The 23,775-nt window shown below is 45.3% G+C and overlaps 1 protein-coding gene across 1 annotated transcript; it reads right to left on the bottom strand.

Annotated features, from left to right (window-relative positions):
- Positions 1-8,842: 8,842 nt before the first annotated feature.
- On the bottom strand, positions 8,843-23,280 carry LOC135896582 (monocarboxylate transporter 5-like). The gene is made up of 4 exons (XM_065425041.1): positions 23,177-23,280; positions 19,520-19,710; positions 13,327-13,470; positions 8,843-9,275 (listed from the first exon to the last, which is right to left on the bottom strand). The coding sequence occupies exons 2-4, from the start codon at positions 19,701-19,703 to the stop codon at positions 9,124-9,126; spliced, it is 480 nt and encodes a 159-aa protein (XP_065281113.1). The 5' UTR covers positions 19,704-19,710; positions 23,177-23,280; the 3' UTR covers positions 8,843-9,123.
- Positions 23,281-23,775: the final 495 nt, after the last annotated feature.

The raw sequence follows: 23,775 nt of genomic DNA, 5'->3' as shown, positions 1-23,775 counted from the left end.
TCGTCTCTACTTCGCGTTTATTCAACCGTCATGATTCCATTGACTCTATGCTACCATAACACCGTCTTGGTCATACTGCCTTCATGCTTTCATCGTCCTTCCTTCGTCGTTATGTGTATGATCAACAAGTTCAAATGCCAATAGTGACGCGTTACCCCGTGAAAAGGTGCCTAACACGGTCGTGTGCTTTGTACTGGCAAACAATTCCTCAAGGAGAGCATCGTTTCTCGCAAACACTGATGAAAGTTTTCCCTAAAGCAATTCCCAGAGCACAGGGTATCCGCTAATTTTTGGTTTATTCAGTTATTGATTAAGTTTATTAAAACAGATGGTAATATGTCCTTAGCGAGGGAGGGGGTAAAGAAAAAAAGGAATATAGAAATTGAAATCACATCACAACCCACGGTCGATGGCAGCCAAGTGCGCCAATCTTATAAGTAGACTAGCGTTTCTTCAGACGAGCAACTCATTCCTTAGGAGATACCCGCTGTGTAAGCGTGGTAATTCGGAGAGTTATATGCAAAGTCGTTTCGCCCTGCAGCTACTGTAGCTCCAGACGAGCTGTCGAATGGTTGGGCTGACAGCAGCAGTGCATGTACTGCGCACAAGCTATGGCATTGAACTTTTGCAGAAGCTTTCTTTTCCCCTTCTGCTGCTTGTATATCAGGCAGGTGTCCATTTTGTCGGTCTCTAGGTTTGCGTGTCAGGACCACACCCTCTGTCCCTGTGAGTCCAGTGCACTCATTCTCAGCTAAAGCCTGCGCCTTACTATAGGCAGACCTGTCTCTAAAGGTGCATGGTAGAGAGATAAATGCTCTCGCCGCAATCTTTCTGCTCGTCGAATGGATGCCTTCAGTTCTGCAGGGTTTAGGCCAGGTGACCCGATAGGGAATAATGTCCTCCAATTGAAGTGGTCATCGTCATACGCCTTTTAATAGCATATAAAGAACTACACGGTGGCTTATTTAGAAGAGACCATTATTTACCGCTTTCTTAAAACGATAACTGAAATTCGTAATTATGAGCATATACTACCACACAAGAAATCGAAAGGCCTTGCGGCTGCAATTCTTTTTGTTTCTACCGTTTAGTGTCGCAGTGACCACATCGTTCACTCATTATTTAAAATAGGTTGCGTTAGTATAAATTGCACTCTGCCCACCACACTTACATCGGAAAGGATGGAAAACAATTACGGAAGCGGCAGTGCTATTTGCCCGATAAGAAGATTACAAAGCTGATGATCAAGCGATGATAAATTATTGCTTTTAAAAAATACAAGCAAAATCGTTTGCGGTCTGGCTTCTCTATATATACCGCAAGATCAAAGCCATCGGCTCTCAGAAGGAGAAAAATATCAGTACAATTCTTTAGCTTTCACTAGAACGTGGTGGGCCACCTACTATTTCTGTCTGTCCTAGCTGTCGCATCGTTTCTTGAAGTGAACGGGCGTTATCTTTTGCGTCTGGTGAATATCAAGATAACTTGCTTTGTGTCAGTGTAGCACTTCTAAAACTGTTGTTGAAGGTAATGCTACTGTATTGGGCTCTTTAACAGGGAGCCTATTAAAAAAAAGCCTGCAAAGGTTACAGAGATTAAGGCACTGCGGCTAAATCATCAGCTCAAGCGAACAACATTTGTATGAAAAATTAAACATATATTTTAACAACTTACAATTATTACAACAACTTACAATTATTTAATTTCCATCACAAACATGACGGCACATAGTTATGTCGGATAGTTAGAGGAAATGGTTAAATATTTCTATAGCTTCTTGTTTCGACATTTCAAAAGGGCCATTATAGCCAGGATAAGTGCATGGTGTGAAATTATTTTTTTCAGTTTACCTGATCATGCACGTCACACTGCGAACCACGAATTCCACTGCAATCACTCTGTGACGATTCCTTTTAACTTTCTCATAAAAAGAGGCTAAAAAATTTGTAACTAAGAGGGTAATTATTGATATCAGCGTAGTTACTGAAGGCATTGCTTTGGTTCTTATTCTAACTTAGGTTCACCTGGGGAGATGATTTCTCACTGGTGACCTAACTTTAGAAATGTTTGCATATGGAATCTAAAAAGAACGTTATCGAAGTAAACAAAGACCCCGCGTCAGTTGCACATTATTTTGCTGTAAATATTAAAACAAGCAACAAGGCTTGATATCATGGCCATGTTATTGTATGTGATAGATGAACTTGTGTAAATTCTTTTTTTATGCGGGGTTGCTCTTACGATTATACTTCTCACGTTTTCTTTATAACAGAATGTACACGACGCCATTTAGTTTTCCTCCCTATAAGGTAGGCATGTGGTCTCGTTGTAAGTCAAACATATATTTTCCGTTTTTGCCGGCCAAATCTTTCTGCTAATTTGCGCAAGTGTCTTATTAGGTAGGTTAGGAAAGGGATGGCACGGGCATAAGCAGTCCTGTAATCCATAGGGTAAAATAATGTATATTTACAACTGGTGTATATGGCGTTCAGGCAAGGACCAGTCTTCATCTTCCTCTAGTTCATGTCACCTTCTTCGTTCCTCTCACCGGAACAGCACCCTCCAGGCATAGAGTTTCCTACAAAAATTACTAAAGGGAACTCTGGCGCTGCAGTCGTTGTCCTACAATGGGAATGATGGGAAGTACATGGATTTGTCTGATCTTCGTGCTTGCGGATTCAAACGTTCGTGTGGCTTTGTATATTACGCTATAAAAATCTTAATGTCGTATATTTCAGCGCAATCTATTGTCTTCGAAGTGCAGAAGACACCGGGAACGCGTACAATTACTATTAATTGCAGCGATTGAGCTTGTCCAGGTGGCCAAATCAAAACGCGCCAACCGTCTCAAGGCAGTGGCATGCCCCCGCTAAATTCATAAGGGCGTTTCATTCGCTTGTCGACACATGCGTCCGTGGCTTAATGGTTTCAATATCAGGCTTATGTGCTATAGAGTCCCTGTGTTCGAATCCTGCCATCGGGCATTTTTAATGATGTTTATGTATTTATTTGTTGCACAACATACTGTTGAAAATGACGAGTTTACAAAGTCACAAAGCCGTTTGAAGCCAAAAAGACGAAGTTTAGGCAAATCCATGTGCTTCCCATAATTCCCAGCATGGGAATTATGGGAAGTACGAAACTCTATGTACGAAACTCTCTGTACGAAACTCTCTGTACGAAACTCTATGCTTCCGGAAAGGGTTAGCTCTGTTCTGGTGCAAGCTATGGAGCCTCACTTAACGGGGGGACATAGGGCTTGAGCATGGCGAGGTGCACAACATCACTGGTGACGTTGGGAAGCACTGAAGGCTGACCGATTGGGGCAATCTCGTATCTCGCGTCGGATAGTTGACGTTAAGATCTGGTACGGACCAGAATAACATGAAAGTAGTTTTTCCGACGAGCCGACGCCACGTGAAGGCGTCCACAGAAGGACAAGGAAACCAGGTGAAAAATTATGGTCTTGGTGCCAAAGGTCGTAGCGTCACAATTGAGAAGCTTGCGAGACTGTGAGGCAATGAGGGTCGACCTCTAGGGCCTGGGCGGATAAGGCAATATCATTGCGAGCGTAACCTGTGCTGGGTGATTGTACTGCGGAAGTGAGCAATGTGTCGAAGGGCAAGGTGGGGTCGCGGCCATATAAAAGCTCAAATGGTGAAAATCCGGCAGTGTCGTGACGCGATGAGTTGTACGCGAAAGTGATGTATGGCAAAGCGACGTCCCTGTCGCGGTGATCGTCGGCAACCTACATGGCCAGCATATCAGTCAGTGTGTGGTTGAGTGGCTCGGTGAGGCTGTTCGTTTGAGGGTGGTACGCGGTAGCAAGCTGGTGTTCTGTAGAACAGGAGCGGAGCAGATCATCGACGACCTTCGATAGAAAGTAGCGGCCGCGATCCGTGAGTGACAGGTAGGGGCGCCGTGGTACAGGATGGCATCGTATAGTAAGAAGTCTGCGACATCTGTAGCGCAGCTGATTGGCATAACCTGTTGCTCCAGCAATCGATTTGTTTCCTTTAATGGAAATGGGAAAGGGGCCAAGGAGCTCGAGGCCCACACGGAAGAAGGGCCCTGTAAGGATATCAATTGGTTGAAGCAAACCAGCAGGAGGCATAGCACGCGTTTTTCGGCGCTGGCACAGACCGTAAGAAGCGACATGAAGGCGCTCAGAGCGATAGATGCTGGGCCAGAAGAAGCAGCGCCGCAGGCGTTCGTAAGTGCAAGTGGTGCCTTGATGTCCAACAGTAGGAGCGTCGTGAAGTTGCTGGAGCACGGCCAGTCGAAGGTGCTTGCGAACGACTAGGAGCAGCGCCGGGCCATCAGGAAGAACGCTACGACGGTATAAAGTTCCGTCGCATAAGGTGAACATCCGTAGGAACGGGTCATTGGACGAGGAGCTTAGGAGTTCCATAAGTGTTCGAAAAACAGGATCTTGGCATTGCTCGTCGCCAATATGGAGGAAGGTGGAGAGGGACAGAATACTTATTTCGGAGTATGTGTTGGTATCGTCCGGTTGATCCACGGGATTGCGGGACAGGCGCAGTCGGCGCCTTTATGCAGGCGGCCTGACTTATAATAGAAAATTTATGCTCTTGTAGACGCAATGCCCAACGTGCAAGTCGTCCAGTTGGGACCTTCAAAGAGGAGAGCCAGCTGAGGGCGTGATGATCGGTTAAGATGCAGAAGCTCCGACCGAAAAGATACGGTCGAAATTTCGCGACCACCCATACGATCTAAAACTAGGGAGGGTATCGCATGAGTGAAGCGCCTGGTTTACTCTTCAAAGCGTTGTTTTGCTCTGGCAAAATGTCGAGCGGAATCAAATGCATTGTTCCTTCCATCACCAAGAAGATAGTGAAATGTGCTTTTCACTCTGCCCTTCTGAGAGAGAGTAGAATGCCCGTTCTACTCGTGCGGCAATAGAGAACGAAACGTAGCGTAATCTTCTGCTTCAACTGTAGGAGGCTGGCCCCGAACATGGCACTGTATCAATCACGCACGCTGAGCGAAGCACACATCTTGCTTCTAAGAGAACAGAGAGTCACAGTTCAAAGCAACGCCGAGCGAGCGCTCCACTTTTTCACTCAGAGTTGCCCTCCGGCGCGCGCGCTCGACATCGCGGTACAGCACAGCACCTGGGAAAGGTGATCCGTCCAGTGAGCAGCAACGAAGGCCATCCAAGGGAGATTGTGTGTTGGCCATCTTGCGTCGCCGCGAAAACACGATAGTCGTTCGTCATTCGTTGGATATAACAAGTCCTCCACGGTAAGTGAATTCTAACTTAGGTGCACATTCTGCGTATATGACATGCTATCACCAGGAAGTCTTCGCGGGACTTAGCCGACGCGATTGACAACAGACTAGGCAAGTGCGCTGTATCTCGATGTCAATCAAAAAAGACAATCGTCGCGATAACTGCAGGTGATTTTATCACTTGCCGCTATCCGTTAGAGCTTTGAAAATCGCAAACGCGGCCAGGGGCCGTATAACGTAAAACTATTCCAATATGTTTTTATTCCAATCTCCTGACGTCAAATTTGCGCAACCGCCGACGCCAGCATCGGGCGGTCACCCGCAGGGTTGTCTCAACAAGCCAATCAAATGCTCACCTCTTTCATAGGAAGCCACTTTTGTTCGCTTGAAAAACGAATAACATTGCCTGCGCTGAGCGGCTTGTCTTATCTAATTGGTTCACAAGAGGGGAGGACGATGCTCAAGTGGAAAGGGATTCGATGGTGCCGAGCCACTGCACTGAATATCGATAACCGGATGAAGAGAGTGGTGCCGGCGTCTCAGATTGGCCCGCTTTCTCTTAACTTGCGGTGGCTTGTTGACAATCGCGGCGGCATGCAACGGAAGCTTAAGTATGACGCTAAAATAGATCCTCAGCACAGAAGGGTTGGCAGAACGAGGTCGCAAAGGTGCCGAATATTCTCGAAAACGTTACACGGCCACGCAAAAAGTTTTATTAAACGCAAATAAACCCATGCTCTCCGGCAGGGGCGAATATCCAGTGCCGAAGCGATTGGTGGCAGCCATCTTTTATTCCTTTCGGAACGGGGCAGCCTGCGGCTATTTAGAAGAACATTCAGTTTTGTTCGGCATAATAATGCATCTTTAACGCGTACACGTCTCTTTGACGCGGTGAGGTTTTGCGGTATTGTGACGTCACGTGAGAGGCAGATGAAGTGGGTGCAGCCCGAAACTTTTGTCCAATAGCCGAAAGCTAATGACAAAACGGCGTCGAATTAGAAATAACTATTTTTCTTTTGTTTGGTCCAATCATGCATAATCAGGGTGTAACATCGCATCAGATGGGGAGCTATCGCGGTTTTCGTGACGTGGCGTGACAGACAGGTGAAGTGGGGGTGGTCCAAAAATGTTTCTGACCAATCGCGGTGGGCTAATAGCGTTGATGTTCCTAGTCGGTGTATAGGGCGAGAAAGCGCGATTGTGTTGGCACTTGGCGGTAGTGACTCGGAAACGACCACCGAGCAGGAGACGACCAGTGGTTGTGGCAATGATGGGCGACGTGTCCAGTACCGGAGCAACTAAAGCAGATGAGTCTATCATCCGCTGTGCACCATTCAGCTGGGTTGCGACGGAGTGGCGGAAAACTTTGCGTCTGGGAGCAAGCGGCCGGAGAAATCTGGTGTGTGTATGTATGGTGGACCATGCAGAGAGATGGAATGCTCAAACTTGCTATTTCTTCCCGAACGAACGCTTGTATAAGGAAGATAGCGGGCACGCTTTTCCGACAGTGCGAACAAACTGGAGCCGGGGCCATGGCCTCAAGCTCGCGGCGAACAATGCGCGTTATATTTCAGGTCCTGTCGGCTGAACGAATCGCGACGGGTCTTCGCAAGAAGATGTCGCGGCCGTATTGGGCAATCTGTCGAAAGGTTGAGTGACGCGGCGGGCCCTCGCTTGTTCGCAGCGCCGGCACTCCTTTATATTTGCATCCGCAGTGGCACAATCCTTACACATCAGTAGATTCAAGGCATCGTCTGCAATACCTTTTAGTATGTGACCAATCTTGTCTGCCTCGATCATGTTGTTATCAGCCTTGCGACAGAGGGCCAGCACATCCTGTACTTACACAATATAGGATTCTGTGGACTTCTGAAGGCTGCACGCAAGTTCTTTTTTTTTTGCTATGAGCTGATGACCGACAGGTCTGCCAAACAAGTCTCGCATTTTGTCTTTGCAGTCTTCCCAGCTCGTTAGGTCAGCTTTATGTGTGTCGTACCATTGCTTCGCAGTTTCTCTCAGATAAAATATCAGGTTTTCTAGCATCATTTTTGGATCCCACCTGTTGTTGTCGCACACTCGCTCGTACGTTGTAAGCAAGTCTTCGACGTCGGCGTTGTCCGTGTCACAAAATGTACTCGGGTTCCGCGGATGAATGAGTATGACCGCTGGAACCGGCTGCTGAGGCGTTGTCGCTGGTGTCGGTTGATTTGCCATTGTGGCGGCAGGTAGATGACGTCCGTTGCGAAGTTCCGTGATTGCGCCCTGCATCTTCCACCAAAATGTTGCAGGAAGAAACCAGACCCACGTTTATAAAATAATATATATTTACAACTCGTGTATATGCCCTTCAGGACAGGGCCAGTCTTCGTCTTCCTCTATTTCATGTTACCTTCTTCTTTCCCTTCACCGTAACATTAAAAAGTAATATAAATGGGTGATATGCGCATAAGTCCGAAAGTGTCAACATTTGTAACTCCGTGCTTCGCCGCTCCACCGCCAATATTTGTCGGCAAAGGACAAAAAACTGAAGCAGTTAAACGTGTTTGTGTTGAGGCAAATTTAGTTTTTTGTTAGCCATTGCTCTGCGAACGAAAACACGATAGCGCAGGTTCCACAAAGAAATATTCGAGGAAATACGAACTCAGATTGTGCGTTTGTTGCGTTTTCTAAGGCACTTTAATTTGCACGAACACAACATGCCTTTTTCATGTCAAGTTCCTCGATAAATATGTTGTTTCTTGCTTCATATATTTCCAGCACCTTGGCCATAGTTTAAAAGGGAGGCACCGTCCCAAAACTTCGTGTGCACCATGTCCATCAGAGCAACCGGAGCTTTCACAAGCTGCGTATCCTACGGCCATGTCGTTTCCGTCTTTGTATAAGTTCTCTCACAGTGCGTCAGCACGAAGCGCGGTGCTCGCTTCTTCCGCAGTAGCGGCTGCCGACCCGGTGAACTGCGGTCTTTTTGATAAAATTTCCTTCAGGTTACGCTTCAAACATTAGCTTCATAATTTCTACGCTTGACTAAATTATTCCAAAAGGAATGTAAAACGTTGTTACCGCTAACGCATTGATAAATACAAGTTAAGTGAAATAACTTTCTACTGGATGTGAAATACTAAAACTCAAGCCACGCGCACAGAAATCGAGCATATAATGGTCATTGCCTCTTGACAGTGTTTCAACGTTGTAATATTTCCCTATCTTGGTGATACAGATATGTTGACATTGCTTTGCAAGTCACTATATAGGAAAGCCGAGTACTGTACATGCAAGATTTCTGAAAGAAAAGACGCTAAAGCACGCGTTGCATGTCATGCCAGTAACATTGTAGGCTGCGGTTCGGCATGGATGGATTATATGTAGATTTGTGTCAGTAAACGATCAATTTTTGTAAGCATGCATATTCAAAAGTCGTCCTGATGATTTTGCTTTGATGTTCGGAATCATCGATATGAAAGCAGAACTAGCACTAGCTGCCGTGTGTAATATAGTCCAGATATTCATATAGGAAAAGTGGTGGAAAATAGTGAAGGAGACAGCGCCTTCACAACAAGAACAATATGCAACTCACTAAAGAGTCCTTTATTTTGGTGGTGAATGGCACCAGATTAACAATGCAGAAAGTGATGCTTCGAGAAACCAGTTGACTCTGAAGCATTTCTTTGGCTGAAGTACAGGTGTTAGCAATAAGTGTAACAGCAGAAGTTGCTACGATCAGTGGCAATATGCATGCGATCTTTTGCATGTCTTGAGCACTGTGACATCTGATGTTACTTGTAACGCACCTGGCGTTTTCACTCTATGCGACATCTCTAAATGGTAGCAGTATATAGCTCCCGATAATTTCTAGTTGCACTGTTTGTAGTCTCACAATGCACCCGTACTGCTTTTCATGGTTGTCCTTCTCGACCTGCTAGAGCGAAATAAATAGACAAAAAGAACAAGTCCAGCGCCGCAAAAAAGTCCGGCCACGATGCGGTAGAGGTTGTCATAGGAGCCCATTTTGTCCCGGAAATAACCTGCGAAATTTAGAAGTAAGGCATGCTAGAATTTGCCTACTAATCACGTCTGCTGTTGGATTTGTTAGTGTCCACGTGATTGTAGAGAGCGTTCATGTGATTGCGTTCATGCGTTTTTTAATTCGTTATCTGTGGCGACATGTAGCTCCTTCATTGTTCCCTTTAACGAAAGCGAAGCATCATCATTGCTATGGGTTTACAGTGAGGGATTGAGTCACACTTGTTTCCTCATAGTAAGCTTAGGTCGTCACAAAGATATGGAAGCAAGAGAATGGACACTGTAGGCCAACCTATTTTAACGTTCTCATGCATCAGAGCTTTTTCAAATGTATCTTCAGTTGTTTATGCTGTGCGACCATTGTCAATCAAAAACTCTTAATAGATTCATTGCTCCAAAACAGCGCCATGCTGTCTTCAGCTGAAAATATTCGTTTATGGAGAGCGTTGAGATTTGCTTCTACGTTATTTGCATGAACATTATTTTGAGCCTACCGCCCCTTATGCGCGAGATCAATTCGTGACCAAAAGTCTCCAATATCTGAAGTCCGTTGTGTTATAGCTAAACGATAAGATCCGCACAATACTGATACAATAATGATGGTGTGTTCTCTTATTGTGTGTCATCAAATATTACATTGGAAATTATTCACATTACTATAGAACACGCTACTGAATGAACAATAACGCGATTCCGGCATGCGATAATGCTGTGAAACTAACAAATGGTTTGTTCGCATGTGTGCTTCTAGTTTACGCTAATAGTGGAATATTGGTAAGAAGTTCTGGCTAAAGAAACGCAAAAAAGAACTGTTTTTCTGAATCTCTCAATACAATAGGATAGGTGCCGATCACTGCTGAAAAATAAAGAGGAACACCTACAGACTGCTACACAGGTAACACATTTATTGTGGTATTGCTTTTTTTTAGGTCAAAGCAGCAACCTGAACCGCTCACAAATCGTAAAACGCGATTCATATTATTTTCACGCTATCAAATTGTGTCCTCATCAGCATGTTTAAGAGTCACGTCACCACTGTCGCGGTTGCTGTCTAGATCAAAACATATCAAACTTTCCTTGTGCACTTAGTGGAATGTCAGCACACCTCTAATCGGTAGCTCAAGCTTCTCCATCAATAGTAGAAAAGAACCTCTGGTTAGCCCTATACTTCATTTACCTTGCGGCTCAGTAAATACATTACTTGACACATATGCGTAATTGGTGTTCAATATATGCTTTTTACTCTGTACTAAACATGCTTATATAACTTGAAATTTTTGCACTTAAAAGGAGAAAATTTGCGGCTTTCCCAGCGTGCAAGGGAGCAAGGAATACATGCATTGTTGAGTACAGGTTTTTGTGCAGCTTCCCTTGCAGCAAAATACCTATCAACTGAAGATAACATCGAAAACACAAGTGTATGTAATAGCAACAAACCATGAGAGCAAGATTGATTTTTATTCGGCACCAATGTTGCAAGGTTAATACCAGAAAATCCTTATGGGAAGAACAGTGGTCTGTGCCAGCCGTTTGCTCCTCTGGAAGGCATAAATGTTCTTTAAAGCATTGGTGCCGGTAACAACCAAGCAAACCGCACATTGGGAATCGTATACTTACGCTCGAATGATCTATATCTGTCGTCTGTACAGTTTCCGATAGTGATGGTCTGTGTAGACATGTGGTGCACCTAATACCGAAAGCGATTAAAGCAGCAAGAACATTGCATTGAGAGCAGTGACTATTTCACATGTTATTCGTGAAGCAGCAACGATTAGGTGTATTTCTTGCTCATCACAGGTAAACTAATATACTATGCACTGGGTTGTTGCCATGGTAAGAATAAATTTGTGGGAGCAGCAGGTTTCTTTTCCTAGCTTATATGAATGGCTGCCGGGATTACAACAATGCGTGACGTTGTTGGGAAGCTGTCCGAACAAAAAAAAAAAGCACTCAACAACGTGTTTATCTAATCTAGCACATTCAGAATGTTTCGCGCAGATTGGTTTTCGTTGGCCTTTTGTCGGGATCTCTCATCCAAAACACATTTATGCGCAGGGCTGTGAGAACTTATAAAAAATGTTAGGCATGTAATGGAGTGTAGACACTCGCCAAATACCAAGACAGGCCTCATACTCACCAAATATCATCGGGTTGCACAACAGTACTGGAACAAGAAGCGAGCCCGACACTCCTGAGACCAAACTGATGGCCTCGGGCCCCATGTAGTCTGCCACCAGCACTTGCCTCATGGTCAAAAGTGCCGCCATTAACACCGATGATAGCGCCCGAACGACGAGGTGCATTACTTGCTTTGTCTCTGGAGTGACTCCGAACAGTATCCCGGCTGTTATCATACATGCACAGGCTAAAGATGGTCTGCTCACCCAACCGATATCAGCGATGTAAGGTAAAAGCAGACGCCCAAAGATCTCCGGTGCTGCTGCGTATGTGAGGGCCATTGAAGCATGCGTATGGGAGACGCCCTTGTCACGCGCGTAGTCCACCATTGTGAAAAGGTGCACTGAGTTCACGTAGTCTAGCAGCATTGAAGCTAAGACGGCTGCAATGAAGCTCGCTGCAGACGACGTGGTTGGCACGATGCTCTGAAGAACCCTAAGTAGCAGTTGTTGCAAGATTGTCGAAACTTTGGCCTGCGAAGTCGCAGGTTTACGGCCTGCATTTTCGCGAGCCATTGTTTTCACGTCCTTGTCAATTTTCCTGTATGCCTGGCAAACTTGAGGTGATTGTTTTCCCGTTCTATTGTCCTGAGACAGTTCGGCAAGATACGCATCGGGACTGGTTAATGGATTCGTAGGGCCTAAAAGAACTCTGGCCTGAGCGTCTTGTTCATCTGATAGCAAGGACTCGCTCCGATCCACTTTGACTACGCAACTCTTTTTAAAGCCTTGACAAGCGAACATAAATTCTTCGCTGTGTTTAGAACAGGCGTCTTTCATGGGTCTCAAGATGTCCTGTTCTGTTAAACATATTTCAGTTTTGGGAACATCTTCTTCAATGTCCACCGTTGCCGCTTCTAAGTTCGAAATGCTGCGTCTGTGAGCCTCGTGAAGCAGTTTTTGTACCGAAAAGGCGGTGCCAGCCGGTTCGTCCGCTTTCGTGAGAAGTGAAACGTCACACTCAGTTAGCTGTTCGGTTGTCTTCAACACGTGCCTGCGGCGTTGAACATGTCTTTGTGTCATTTCTCCTGCAGAGCTAAGCCAAAGCGGCTCTTTCAGCATTACTCTGAACGCGAATATATTCATGATGATAGCGCTGAAGACTGTCAAGGCTCCGCGGAGCCCATACGCAACAGTCAGGGCAGACATCACCGCAGGAAATAAAAGGGCGCTGATGGGACCTGATGTTAGCAGGAGACCTACTGCAATGCCCCGGTATTTGCTGAAGTACTGCAAGACCACTACCGTGTGCGATAGCAATGTCACCCCGGCACCGATACCTGCGCATGAATGTCAAATTGCAAACAGCAGTATCTCAAGATGTGTACAAGACTCTGATAAACTGCACCGCCCATATCTTGCCTGCAATCTCATTTCAGCTCACGCTTGCCTAGTTCCCTCTATCAATAGAATTGCTCTACAGTATCCTGCAAAGTGGATAGGTACATTTAGAAACTGCTTGTGTTTTCCATAAACGATAACTCAAGTAGCGCCTCATGGGAAAGCGATCATGGCCATGGCAGACAATATCACCTATTTTTCGGCCAATTCGTTCATGCTTTGTTGACCATATTGAACGAAGTCAATGTAGAATTCTGTAGAATGTAGAATTAGGTAGAAAACTTATCTAGAACGTAGAATTATATTTTTAGCGTCCACTTCTTCTGAGGATCCTCTTTGTGTTTCTCGGAAGAAAGGCTGAAGCTGGGCGCGCTTTCCTCAGGCGTGTGTAAGCTACCGTGCGTTATAAAAATTCCGAGAGCATTGGCTTCCGCTCAGATAACATCTTTACATAGGCATGCGTGCACTAAAATAGTGTGCTTAAATGTCAAAGCAAATGCATGCGTTCAATAAGACACGAAACATTTTAACTTACCATGTACAAATCCCATAGTAAAGGAGATCCAGGCAATGCTTGGGGCAAACGCAGACGCCATCATACCTCCCCAGAGGAAAACGCTGCCCACAAGACCAATCCAAAACAGTGAAATGCGCTTGTGCAGTACAGCGACCAGCATACCTGCGCGCACATGACAAACGCCTTCAATATCTAAAGCGTATTTTTTGCTGGATGCCTCTTTACCTAACTGTTAAGTACTTAGCTGTTCTGCTTGTGCAATTCGTGCCGTGGACGTTTAGCGATACTTCACGAGAATCTCGACACGTAAAGGCATAAATGGCAAGCTGTTCAACATTGTAAGGGTATGGACAATGATCTGGTCAAAACATCAGTGTTTATTAAGAGCAGTCGTACTGAATATGAAACTAATTTAAGACCAAGAGAAGACAAGCCAACTGTTATTTGGGTTTTTGATTTTTGGTTTTGTGCTTCTTTTTCTGAAATAAACCGCACCATAAAAAACCAAAATTTCTTTTAGGAAGCCCGTCGCTCGAGCAGGTCTACATATAGTGTAGTTATCGCCATCACAACAGAACAAAAACCAGTTCTAATGGCTTTATTTCTATGCCTATAGAAGAGGTAAATTGGAAAGTCTGATGTCACCAAGGTGTGGTGGTGCTCCCATAGCATTTTCTAGTGAGGGTGGCCCTAAACCGAATATAAGAAAGTAACGCGAATAAAAGAATTAACGAAATAGTGAAACAATGTGTGCAAGCCTTTTCTTTTGCCATTTTTTGCTACTCCTCGCATTTATCTGCATGGTTTCGGCTTTTATCAGTGTTGTTTTCCTGTAGTCTGTGTAGAGCAAGTGTGACTCGGACATAGGATACACTCTTATAGGCTTTGTTTCTGCTTTAAGTTTTGAGATGCCAAAAAAGTAGGGACAAACTATACTCGCCTGTGTTTGTTTGTAACACAAGAAATCATAAAACAAGGGCACGACCCAGCTTTAAAATCAGTTCTACGACAATTTCTGTTTACAGTACAGCAAACAAGAGGAGCGTATCTACACTGTCTACACTATCTAACTTGTATCTACACTGTAAACGGAAATAACTCCGAGGTGGGAGTATACTGCTTGTCCTCTAGCGACTCCCCGGTTCGGAGTTTATTATGCTCCGTATGATCGGAGTAGAATGTTTACTCCGTACGAGCGGAATTTTTGCGTGGAATTATTGGAGTTTTTTTTCTGTCTTTTCTTTATTTTTTGCTTTGCAATTGACGGAGTTTTTTCGAGGTGCAACGGGAGTATAAAAACAGGCATCACGTGAGTTTGCGCAAACATGTTTACATGCAGAGGCTGCTGGTCAAATTTCGAAATATGCACACGAGACCGCGTCAAATTCGATGAAACAAGTCAATGAAAGCACATATATCATGACATACATAAACATTCCAGAAACGCCCAATGCAGAAACTTGAAAGACATCACACGTACACGCGATACTCAAGAAGCAACGGTTCCAGTATATATAGCCACGATACTGTGTGCCTCGAAACCGCCTAGGGAGCATCTGTGCTGTTTTCAGAATTACGACTCACATGCTCGTTCATACGAGATCTGCCTCTTTGAAATTAACGGAATACCTTAATCAACACAAAACTGTTAATTCCGAATAGTGAGAGAAAAAAAGTTAATGGCGTTATTTTTCAAAATTATGCCATTCTCTGAGTGCTGAAGCGACTTCGCACACTGCCGGCGTTCGCAGCCAAAAAGTAGTGCGTTAGTTACAGTAAGCAAGAAAAAATGTAAGTGCATGTGCTGCATAGCAAAATGAAATTTTTGCGATATTGTAGTAGCGTAGCAAGAAATTATTACGTGTGAACATCACCCGCAGAAGCCGACGCAACACCGAAAAATGCGCAGACATCCATTTTATACACCGCACTACTTGCTCTGCGTCCAAGCAATCTGTCTCGGTTGCGAAAAGGAGCTACATCGCTGATCTGTCGAGTGAATCCCTAAACTCGGAGCCAGCAGGCATGCGTCTAAATCAGTGTCTCGGATAGAGCGTAATGTTAATGCAATATCGGAAGCAACGACGTGACAAAAACCTATATGCGCGATAACAATTGGATTCACATCGCTCAATAAGAAGCTTTATTTACAGCACGCATACTTATGTCCTACCGTTTTTCTTCGGGCGAGGATATCCGTCCACAGATAAATAAAAACAGTTGCTTGCACTCCGGTCTTTCTCACTGGCAACACAGCACCGCAACGAACTTGGGTTACGCCATTCATGCGCGACTTGCACGGATGTCGTCGCTCGAACAGTGGCTGCTGTTGCCATTTCTACGCGGTCCTTTCAAACACTACACCGGACGTTGTCAGCATGTACTCAAAATGACATAGAAGTCGCATTTCACGTACTGAAGAACACAAGACAGGGTGACGCAGCACAAAAACACAGCCAGAACGTGAGCCGACATCACGAGCCAGTAAGAACAATAAGCCAGTAAGCTTCGAGATATACCTAAGCCTTTTTCCGAACTTAAAAACGTGGCTCTTGCAATCATCGTTGTCAGCAAAGTGATCACAGCTAATTTACTTGAAGCTGAGATACAGTGAGCTTCAGACATGCCTATGACACTTCTGGAAGGAGATACGGTAAACAATTTGACGGAACGCTGTCACGGAACGACACTGCACAGACGTAAACAAACCGTCAGCCATGAGCACTGCCCGCTCCGCCGAACGCGCCCGGTCGCTGGCGAGGCGCACAGCCTCATGGGAAGCGCCACGTGACCAACCTGTATCGGCGGAGGGGAGTTTTTTAAAACTCCCTGTCGGAGTTTCACGGGAGAACAAAATTTTTAAGCGGAGTAAAATCGCGTCATGTCGCCTTAATACTCCCGCAGCTAGCCAGCGGAGTGAAACGAGGGAATGGCGCTGTTTTGCTCCCATACATCGGAGTAAAGATTTGAGGAGGGGAGGTTTTAGGGCACATCACCTCTTAAAAACTCTCTGCTGGGTTTATTTTCGTTTACAGTGTATACCTCTTCTCGTTAACACAGTGCGCCCAGTACCTTTGTGTGATCGACGGCGTGCGCGTATGAGTGTATGAGAAGAAAGTTGCTGGTCCCTGTTAGTAAAGAAGAAAAAATGCGCTTATTCTTTGGGGACAAGACAATACTCATATGGTATAATTTTCTAAAGTGCGGGTATAATGGTATAATATTCTGAAGTGTAAAACGCCTGGGCACAAGTGCTCGCCCGCATGCGAATTGCAATGAAGACAACAGTGGATGAGAGTGGCAGATTTGCGACTGTTTAACGGTTCTGGGTGGGAGCGCTAAGACCACCTTCCGTGCCCTGCACTCTGTGCGAGCTCAAGCTCTGCGAATTTGTCTTGGCCTTCCCAGATCTGCATCCACAGCAGCAACAATCGTCATCACAGATGACCACCTCATCAATACATATATTCAGGTTGACGGTTTAAGGAAGCACATCAGGCACTTCGCCCGACTTCCATAGCATCATCTCGCCTCCCTTCCTGCCGCTTGACCTTGTCGAGCGTTTCGCAGGTTAATTGCCGGCAACTGTGGAACTTTACGGTCAAACTTCACGTGTGCAACACGACCTACCCTACCGCTGTGTTGCCTGCATCCACTCCAGGCCCCTCTTGTCATTCCTGGCATCAAAAAGAAAATGGAGATGTCAGCTTTCGCCCTTAAACAAACCCTGCTTCCATTCCCACATGAGAAGCACAAAGAACGCATCTACGTTTTCACGAAAGGTTCTGTCTCGTCCAGAAGTTCAGCTGAAGAAGTAATAATTCCATCAAAATCTGTCATCATCAAATTGAAGACGTTTCACATTACATCATCGACGGCTGCAGAACTCGCAGCTGTCCGTGCTGCTCTGGAGTTTATTGCTCACAAATCATCACATTCGTGGTGATCCATCATTTGTGGCTGGAAGGCCGCTCTCTATCGTCTGACGTCCTCTTCTAACAACGCACCTAACGTCCACCTAGTCGCCAACATCCGACAGCTTCACCATCACGCAATCGAGAAGGAGCTCGTCATCATCTACCAGTGGATACCGGGTAACTGCGGTATTTCAGCAAATCACAGTGCAGATCACGCTGACCCATTGGCCCACAATGGGCCCATATTATACCAATGCCACTGTCTAGAACAGATGCAGTCACAAGACTTCGCTCCCTCGTACGCGAGCATACGCAGACTTTGCGGAACACCAGTGAATTCACGAACGCACGTCGCCACAGATTGCATCCACGTCTGCGACTCCGTCTTCCACCACGGTTACCACGAGCTCACGTCTCCACAGATTGCATCCACGTCTGCGACTCCGTCTTCCACCATGGTTACCACGAGAGGAAGGAACACTTCTGTGTCGCCTGTGGCTCCGCGTGACATTCACAAACACCTACAATATTCCTTCTGCATTGGAATGGCTGACAGCCCTGCTTGCGATACCTGCGGCTTCGAGGAGACGATCGAGCACCACCTCTACGACTGCCCCCGTTACAATGTGTCAAGAAAAGTGCTCGGGACCGCGCTCGAAAAACTGGACAATCGCCCCTTCATGGAAGAAAACATTCAAGGACTCTGGTCCTTACGGGTTTCGGCACTCAAGGCCTTATGGGTTCTGCTGCAGTTTCTAAAGGCTTGTGAATTGTGCGACCGTCTTTGAATGTTGTAGCGCGTAGCATCGTGTTATTGTGTAAATTTTTCTAAATTTTTCTTCTTTCTCCTTTTATTTCCTTTAAGTTTTTCCCCAGCACAGGCTGCTGGGGAAAGGGTTAATCGCTGGCCAACCTCCCTGTCTTTTCACCCCTTTTTGTGTTTCTCTCATGATTCCGTAATATTATGCACTTTTCGCTTAGACAAGCGGAAGGTGTTGGGGAAAAGGCTGAAGTGCTCAGCTGCTTGGAGACAACCCCCGAAAGCTGCTCCGTAATGTATGTTTTCATGTATAGCAAGAGCGAAAAAATGTCAGTGGAGGAACTTCCTTCAAAAATCTATAAACGTTTTTAACAACGCTTAGAAATTGGACGACGGATCAGAAACTTCATGTGATTTTGCTATGGTATAACTGCAACATGAAGCACTGCGAAATGCATTTTTTAACATTTTAGGGGCTACAGAATGTAAAGCTATTCCAATATATTTCTATTAGGTTTTCGTAAGCAGCTCTTCGCGATTGGTACAAACATTTTTGGGCCCTGCCAACGTTTCTTGTCTGCTACGAGACGTCATGAAAACAGCTGAACTCCCATTCTGAATATGTTGTGTGTGCGCTTATTATGTATGATTTGGCAACTAAACATGAGAAGAACACATCTTACCGATTCTACACATATGTAACCATCAGCCTTCTGTGAATGGTCAAAATGTTTCGTGCGACGACTACACCGCCGATCTCTGGCGCGACGTCACAAATCCACAAAAACTTACCAAGACAAACTGATGTGCACGTTCTAGAGACGCAATTAATATGCCGAACAATTACCTTTCCTTTGCAGTAGCGGGACACTGGAAGACTCCTTGCGAAAGGAATATATGATGGCTTTCCACCAACCGCTCTGGCGCTGGCTACTCGGAGCTGTCGACGAGAATTAATTTCTTTCCATATAATACAAATTTTGTGGCGCAGCATATGGTATAATGCTTTCCAGTCCTTTCACCACGTATACGACATCAGCTTTCCAAATCTTCCATGTGTATACGTTATGGACGCACTCTTGACGGTCCGTTACACGCCGTTGCAACCGCCGGCAAGTCACCGCAAGCTAAGCAAGGGGAAGCGGACCAATGGGAGGCGCAGGCACAACTCTCCTAGACCGGATATTCACATGCACTGCGCTAGTTCAGCCACACAGAAACCCTCTCGGTTGCGGCATGCTCCTCACCTATTGTCGCTCAATTCGGCGCGACAACATTTCATGGTTGGGAATATTACTCGCTTTGAAAGCAAAAAAAAAGCGCTGCGGGTTTCCGCCCGTGCTTGCGTCGGCGGCTGCGTACGTTTGACAGATGGGAATAAAGTTGCAATGTAATAACTTTAATTTATATCACCCCAGCTGCGCTGCTGCGGCAAGGTTATCTTTAAACAGGCAGGCGACTAGACGGCACCTGGGGGCATAATGGGCGAAACGCTAAACAGGACACTACATTTCAAGCGTGTACGTTTGCTTACCGGAGGATCGGTAGCAGGCCAACAAGATGGAGCCTGGCCACGAGGCGGTCTGGCGATCCACGCTGAACTCCTCAATAAAGGCCACGTAGAACCAACCCATGCCTCTATTGGTGGCTGACGCAAAAAGATTAGCCACCAGTGCCACTGCAGCCACGTCCCATCGGCAGTCGACGCGGTTCCGCATCAGGAAGCTGCGATATTTGCGCCGATTTACGTCCATTGTTTGTTCATGGTTCGATATTTTTGAGGCGCGGCATAGGAGTAAAATACGTTTGGTGGATCGTTGTGAAGCTCTATTAAATTAATATAACTTCCACTGAGATTTCATGTAACAACCATATGTTTTGGGACTGGTGCGTCTTAATTCCTCAGTGGCGAACTTGCGAGAACTGCAATGGCGCTTATAAGGGCAGGTTACCACAGGCGTGCGCTTACATTGCTAAAACTTGTCTTTCTATTCTCAGGAGCGTTAAGGGTAAAGGGTAAAGTTTTGATCTTTTTTTGTTTTTGATGAGTGATTACTCCAAAGGAGCCACGTCTGCTAATAATACTTCTCTCTCCAATACTATCACACCTTTAAAATCAATATAGTAATCCATTGGATCGCAGGGCACTCAAACACTATTAAGCTTTCTGCAAAATATTGTTGTGGTAGCATCCTCTCAGGTATATTGATTGTAAGGTCAAGTCAAACATACGTGCCAACCAGGCAAACATCTGCCGAATGTTCGCCTTTGTCAGTGTTGACCATTCGCCATGCATGAATTAGTTAATTTATACGAAGCTGAAAAGAAAGAACCTGCTTCTCACACTTCCTTTATTATCTTCAAATACGGAACCGTTATATACTTAAAACATCGTGTTTTAGGAAAATCAATACATTCAAGACATTTCCAAGGCAACATCATTATTACATTGACGAGTAATGTTTTCAGCATACACATGCATGCAAAATAAATTCAAGGATTCTAAATTATGAACCGGTAAAACAGATGAGAGCACTCAACCTTTCATGTTTATAAATATTTAATTGAGCATTGATTTACGCTGCTGTGACTGTTGCCCGAACTTGAGGTTTATTCTATGAAGACTGCAGCCAGCTGAAGGAAAAAGCTAATATCTCATGACGGTGAAAAGTGATGCAGCCAGAAACCAATTGCATCAATTATTATTTCTAATTTGGGCGAATAATTGTCATTGTTTGGGCACTCTAAGATACAAACAATATACGTCAGTGCTTCCGTTTTGCCTCGTACGCTTAATTCAGGTTTTGTACAAACACTCGAAGAAGTAGGCACATCCATGCCTATTTTCACACTTCAAAGTCAGAAGTCATCAGAACAGGAAAGTCTGTTCCACCACTTCCTATGCGCGGCAATCGCTACTGCGCCCGTGATTTGTTAGCCGTCATTCTAAAGGGGAAGTAGTAGTATGGTCGTGCAGCTGTGGACAGTTGTTACCATTACACCCCCACCACAGAAGATGTAGGAAACTTTAGTTCTAGATCTCTCCACGTTTTCGCGTTCGTGGGTCGGCCAGCCAATATCTTGCCAAATATTTGTATTTATATATAAAGATTCTATGCCCACCAGGTACAAGCTCCAGAAAACGAGCCTGCAAACCAGCGCACCGTAGATTTCAATGTACTTGCAATGAGTGCACCTTTGTTATGCGTATTTACAAAATACATTACCACATGAAACACAAGCACAATAAAGCACCTCCTGGGTACCTCTATTTTGTATACAGGCGTCGTAATAAAATTTGCAGCCATAGCTGCACTTCTGAGTAACAAAAAGAGTGGGAGAGAGAGGGGGTTGGCTCCACTCGATACCGCAGCTTCTTAGCCGATAACTCAAAGCCGCGGTTTTTCGTTGCACATGGTCTGCTCTACAAGCACAATTGATCGGCGGAGTTACCACAAGCGTACGAACCCCTGTTTCCGAGCTGGATTTGTATGACAACGTGAGTTCTAGTCATACGAGCTTAACCAGAACATTGTACTAGGTACAGTAGCGTTTCAACTGAGTAAACATTCACCACAGCTCCGAGAAATATGTTGCAAGCTGTGAGTTGTGCCAACATTACAAGTGTGGCGCGTGTGCCGGTCGTGCACTTCTGCGTCCGTGTTGGCATGCGACGTAAGCTATGTAACTGTCAGTCAAGGATGCTGAGAGACCCACTTCTTAATATATACCAAATGTATTGAAGAACGGTAGATTGGGTGAGGTGATTTTCCTTAATGTTTAAAAACAGCACTAAAACTACACCGGACAACAGAATAGAGGATAGGAAACACACGGCACTGACTTGCAACCGCGTTTTTAGGAAAAAACACGATGGCTTTCTAAGGCCTTCCATCAAGCATGCGAGCGTGCTCGATGTGAATAAAAGCACTTCTCATACCCAATACATACAATAATGCATACATAATACATACAATAATACAGGAAGCAAATGTTTACAAGTTTATACGGCCGATAAAACTACTTTCCTTACTTCCGACAGCTAACTACTAATTTGCTATCGCCGTCAGTGCTACGCCTATCGGGAGGAACTGCGATTTTTCGTGCATTTCTCCCCATTCAATATGCGGTCGCAACGGCCCGGATGGATCCCGCTACTTCGAGCTCTGCAGAACGCCATAACCACGGGGCTTCCACTGTCGGTAAAACTAGAGTTTCTGGGAGCAAACGCGAGCAAACGCGAGCTTAAAGGCTAGGAATCTGCCATGTTTTCTAGAAATGCATCCATAAGCGCTTCGCTTGCGTGCTGAGGCTTCGACGTGCGTGTAAAGATATTTATATACCCTGGCTACACGGCCGACTTACGAACGTGATTGAACCCTGTCAGGATCAAATTTCTGTAGCGTGGTTGGCCCTCTTCCGCAAATGGCGCACCTTGCGCAAATGAGCCAGTCGCTATTCATAACTTTGATCACGGCCGGTCTCTGTCGCAATAAGATGTGTGAAAGCGCGTGCGCGCTTTGGTAAAGACATTTACGACTTGCGACACGAGATAAGGGAAAACATGATGACACATAGAATGTACACCGCAAGTGGTGTATGAAGCCTGTACGAAGCCTGTATGAAGCCTGTAATGTAGCCATTTTGATGGAGGCACGTACAACAAATGGCGTGTTTTTTTATGTTCCCGTTTAGTTAACACAATTGCAAGAAAGTTAGACATTTGAACACTGGTTCACCCATCAACATCAATGACTGTTACAATGGTTTCGTGACTTGAGCGACCAAAAACGAAAAGAAAATGAGCGTTACCTGAATTGCAGGCTTCCTGAAAGGGCGTAAATTCAAGCTAATCATACGTTCAGCCGCTTGCGTGTAAGTGCGAGCATATTTTAGGCAGCATAGCTTTACCAAGTGCTAGGCCTTGATGTCGTGATATCGTAAACAAATCTAAATAAGCCGGCCGAACAAACTCCGTAACTTGGTTGGTGCGCTGAGATGAAGAACAGCTAAAATCCAGAAAACCATGCAGTTCTCACGAAGGGTCTAGACAAGTAAGAAATGGTTGCTCATTTGCTCTGAAGCGGACACTCTGGGATCAACTATGTGAGATCCATCCATAAATCATTTCCGCAACAAAAGATGAAAGCGATTCCCTTCCCAGCATCGAAGGTGTAAATCCAGTACTTACTTTTCGGCACTCAATTTTCTGGTGGCACTCACTTTCCGGTGCCTTATATGGTTGCGTGTATAGAAGTGCGGTTCACATGTAGCAGCAGTTGAGAAACGCGTAGATGCGCGGCACGGCACGTGAACAATCGCTAGTGTCAGGATTCCGCGGCAGTGACGTCAGCGAGTGTTTCATGCACTGTGCAATTTGCTCACGTGCATGGCGCCGGGATTATTATTTTTTTATTTTCCCTCTTCCACCTATCCTCTCTCACGTGCGCTAGCGAAACTTATTTCCGTGCGATTAGTCAACCTTTTGGAGTTTTTCTAATGCCTACACGCCATGTGACTGCAACCGCGCAGCGAGGGAGAGCTTGATCATGCAGGCTTTGTAATTTACTACATCAGGCGCAGTATTGTTCCAGTATTATACCGATAGCACGTATGCGGTTATAGGTATATTGCGGCCAGTATCCAGCTAATTTTTGCAAGCATGGTTCCAGATTTTGTTATTCAACTGCAATGTTCAGAAAGATCCCCTCAGAGAAGAAAGAAATTTACGCGCAGGCTTACAACTGCAATAATGTATGTAAAAGACTTAGAGGGAGCCTACGGGTCGTG

The sequence above is a fragment of the Dermacentor albipictus genome, chromosome 1, assembly GCF_038994185.2.
Source record: "Dermacentor albipictus isolate Rhodes 1998 colony chromosome 1, USDA_Dalb.pri_finalv2, whole genome shotgun sequence".
In the NCBI taxonomy this organism is placed as follows: domain Eukaryota; kingdom Metazoa; phylum Arthropoda; class Arachnida; order Ixodida; family Ixodidae; genus Dermacentor; species Dermacentor albipictus.
This window is presented reverse-complemented; position numbering and strand designations above follow the sequence as displayed.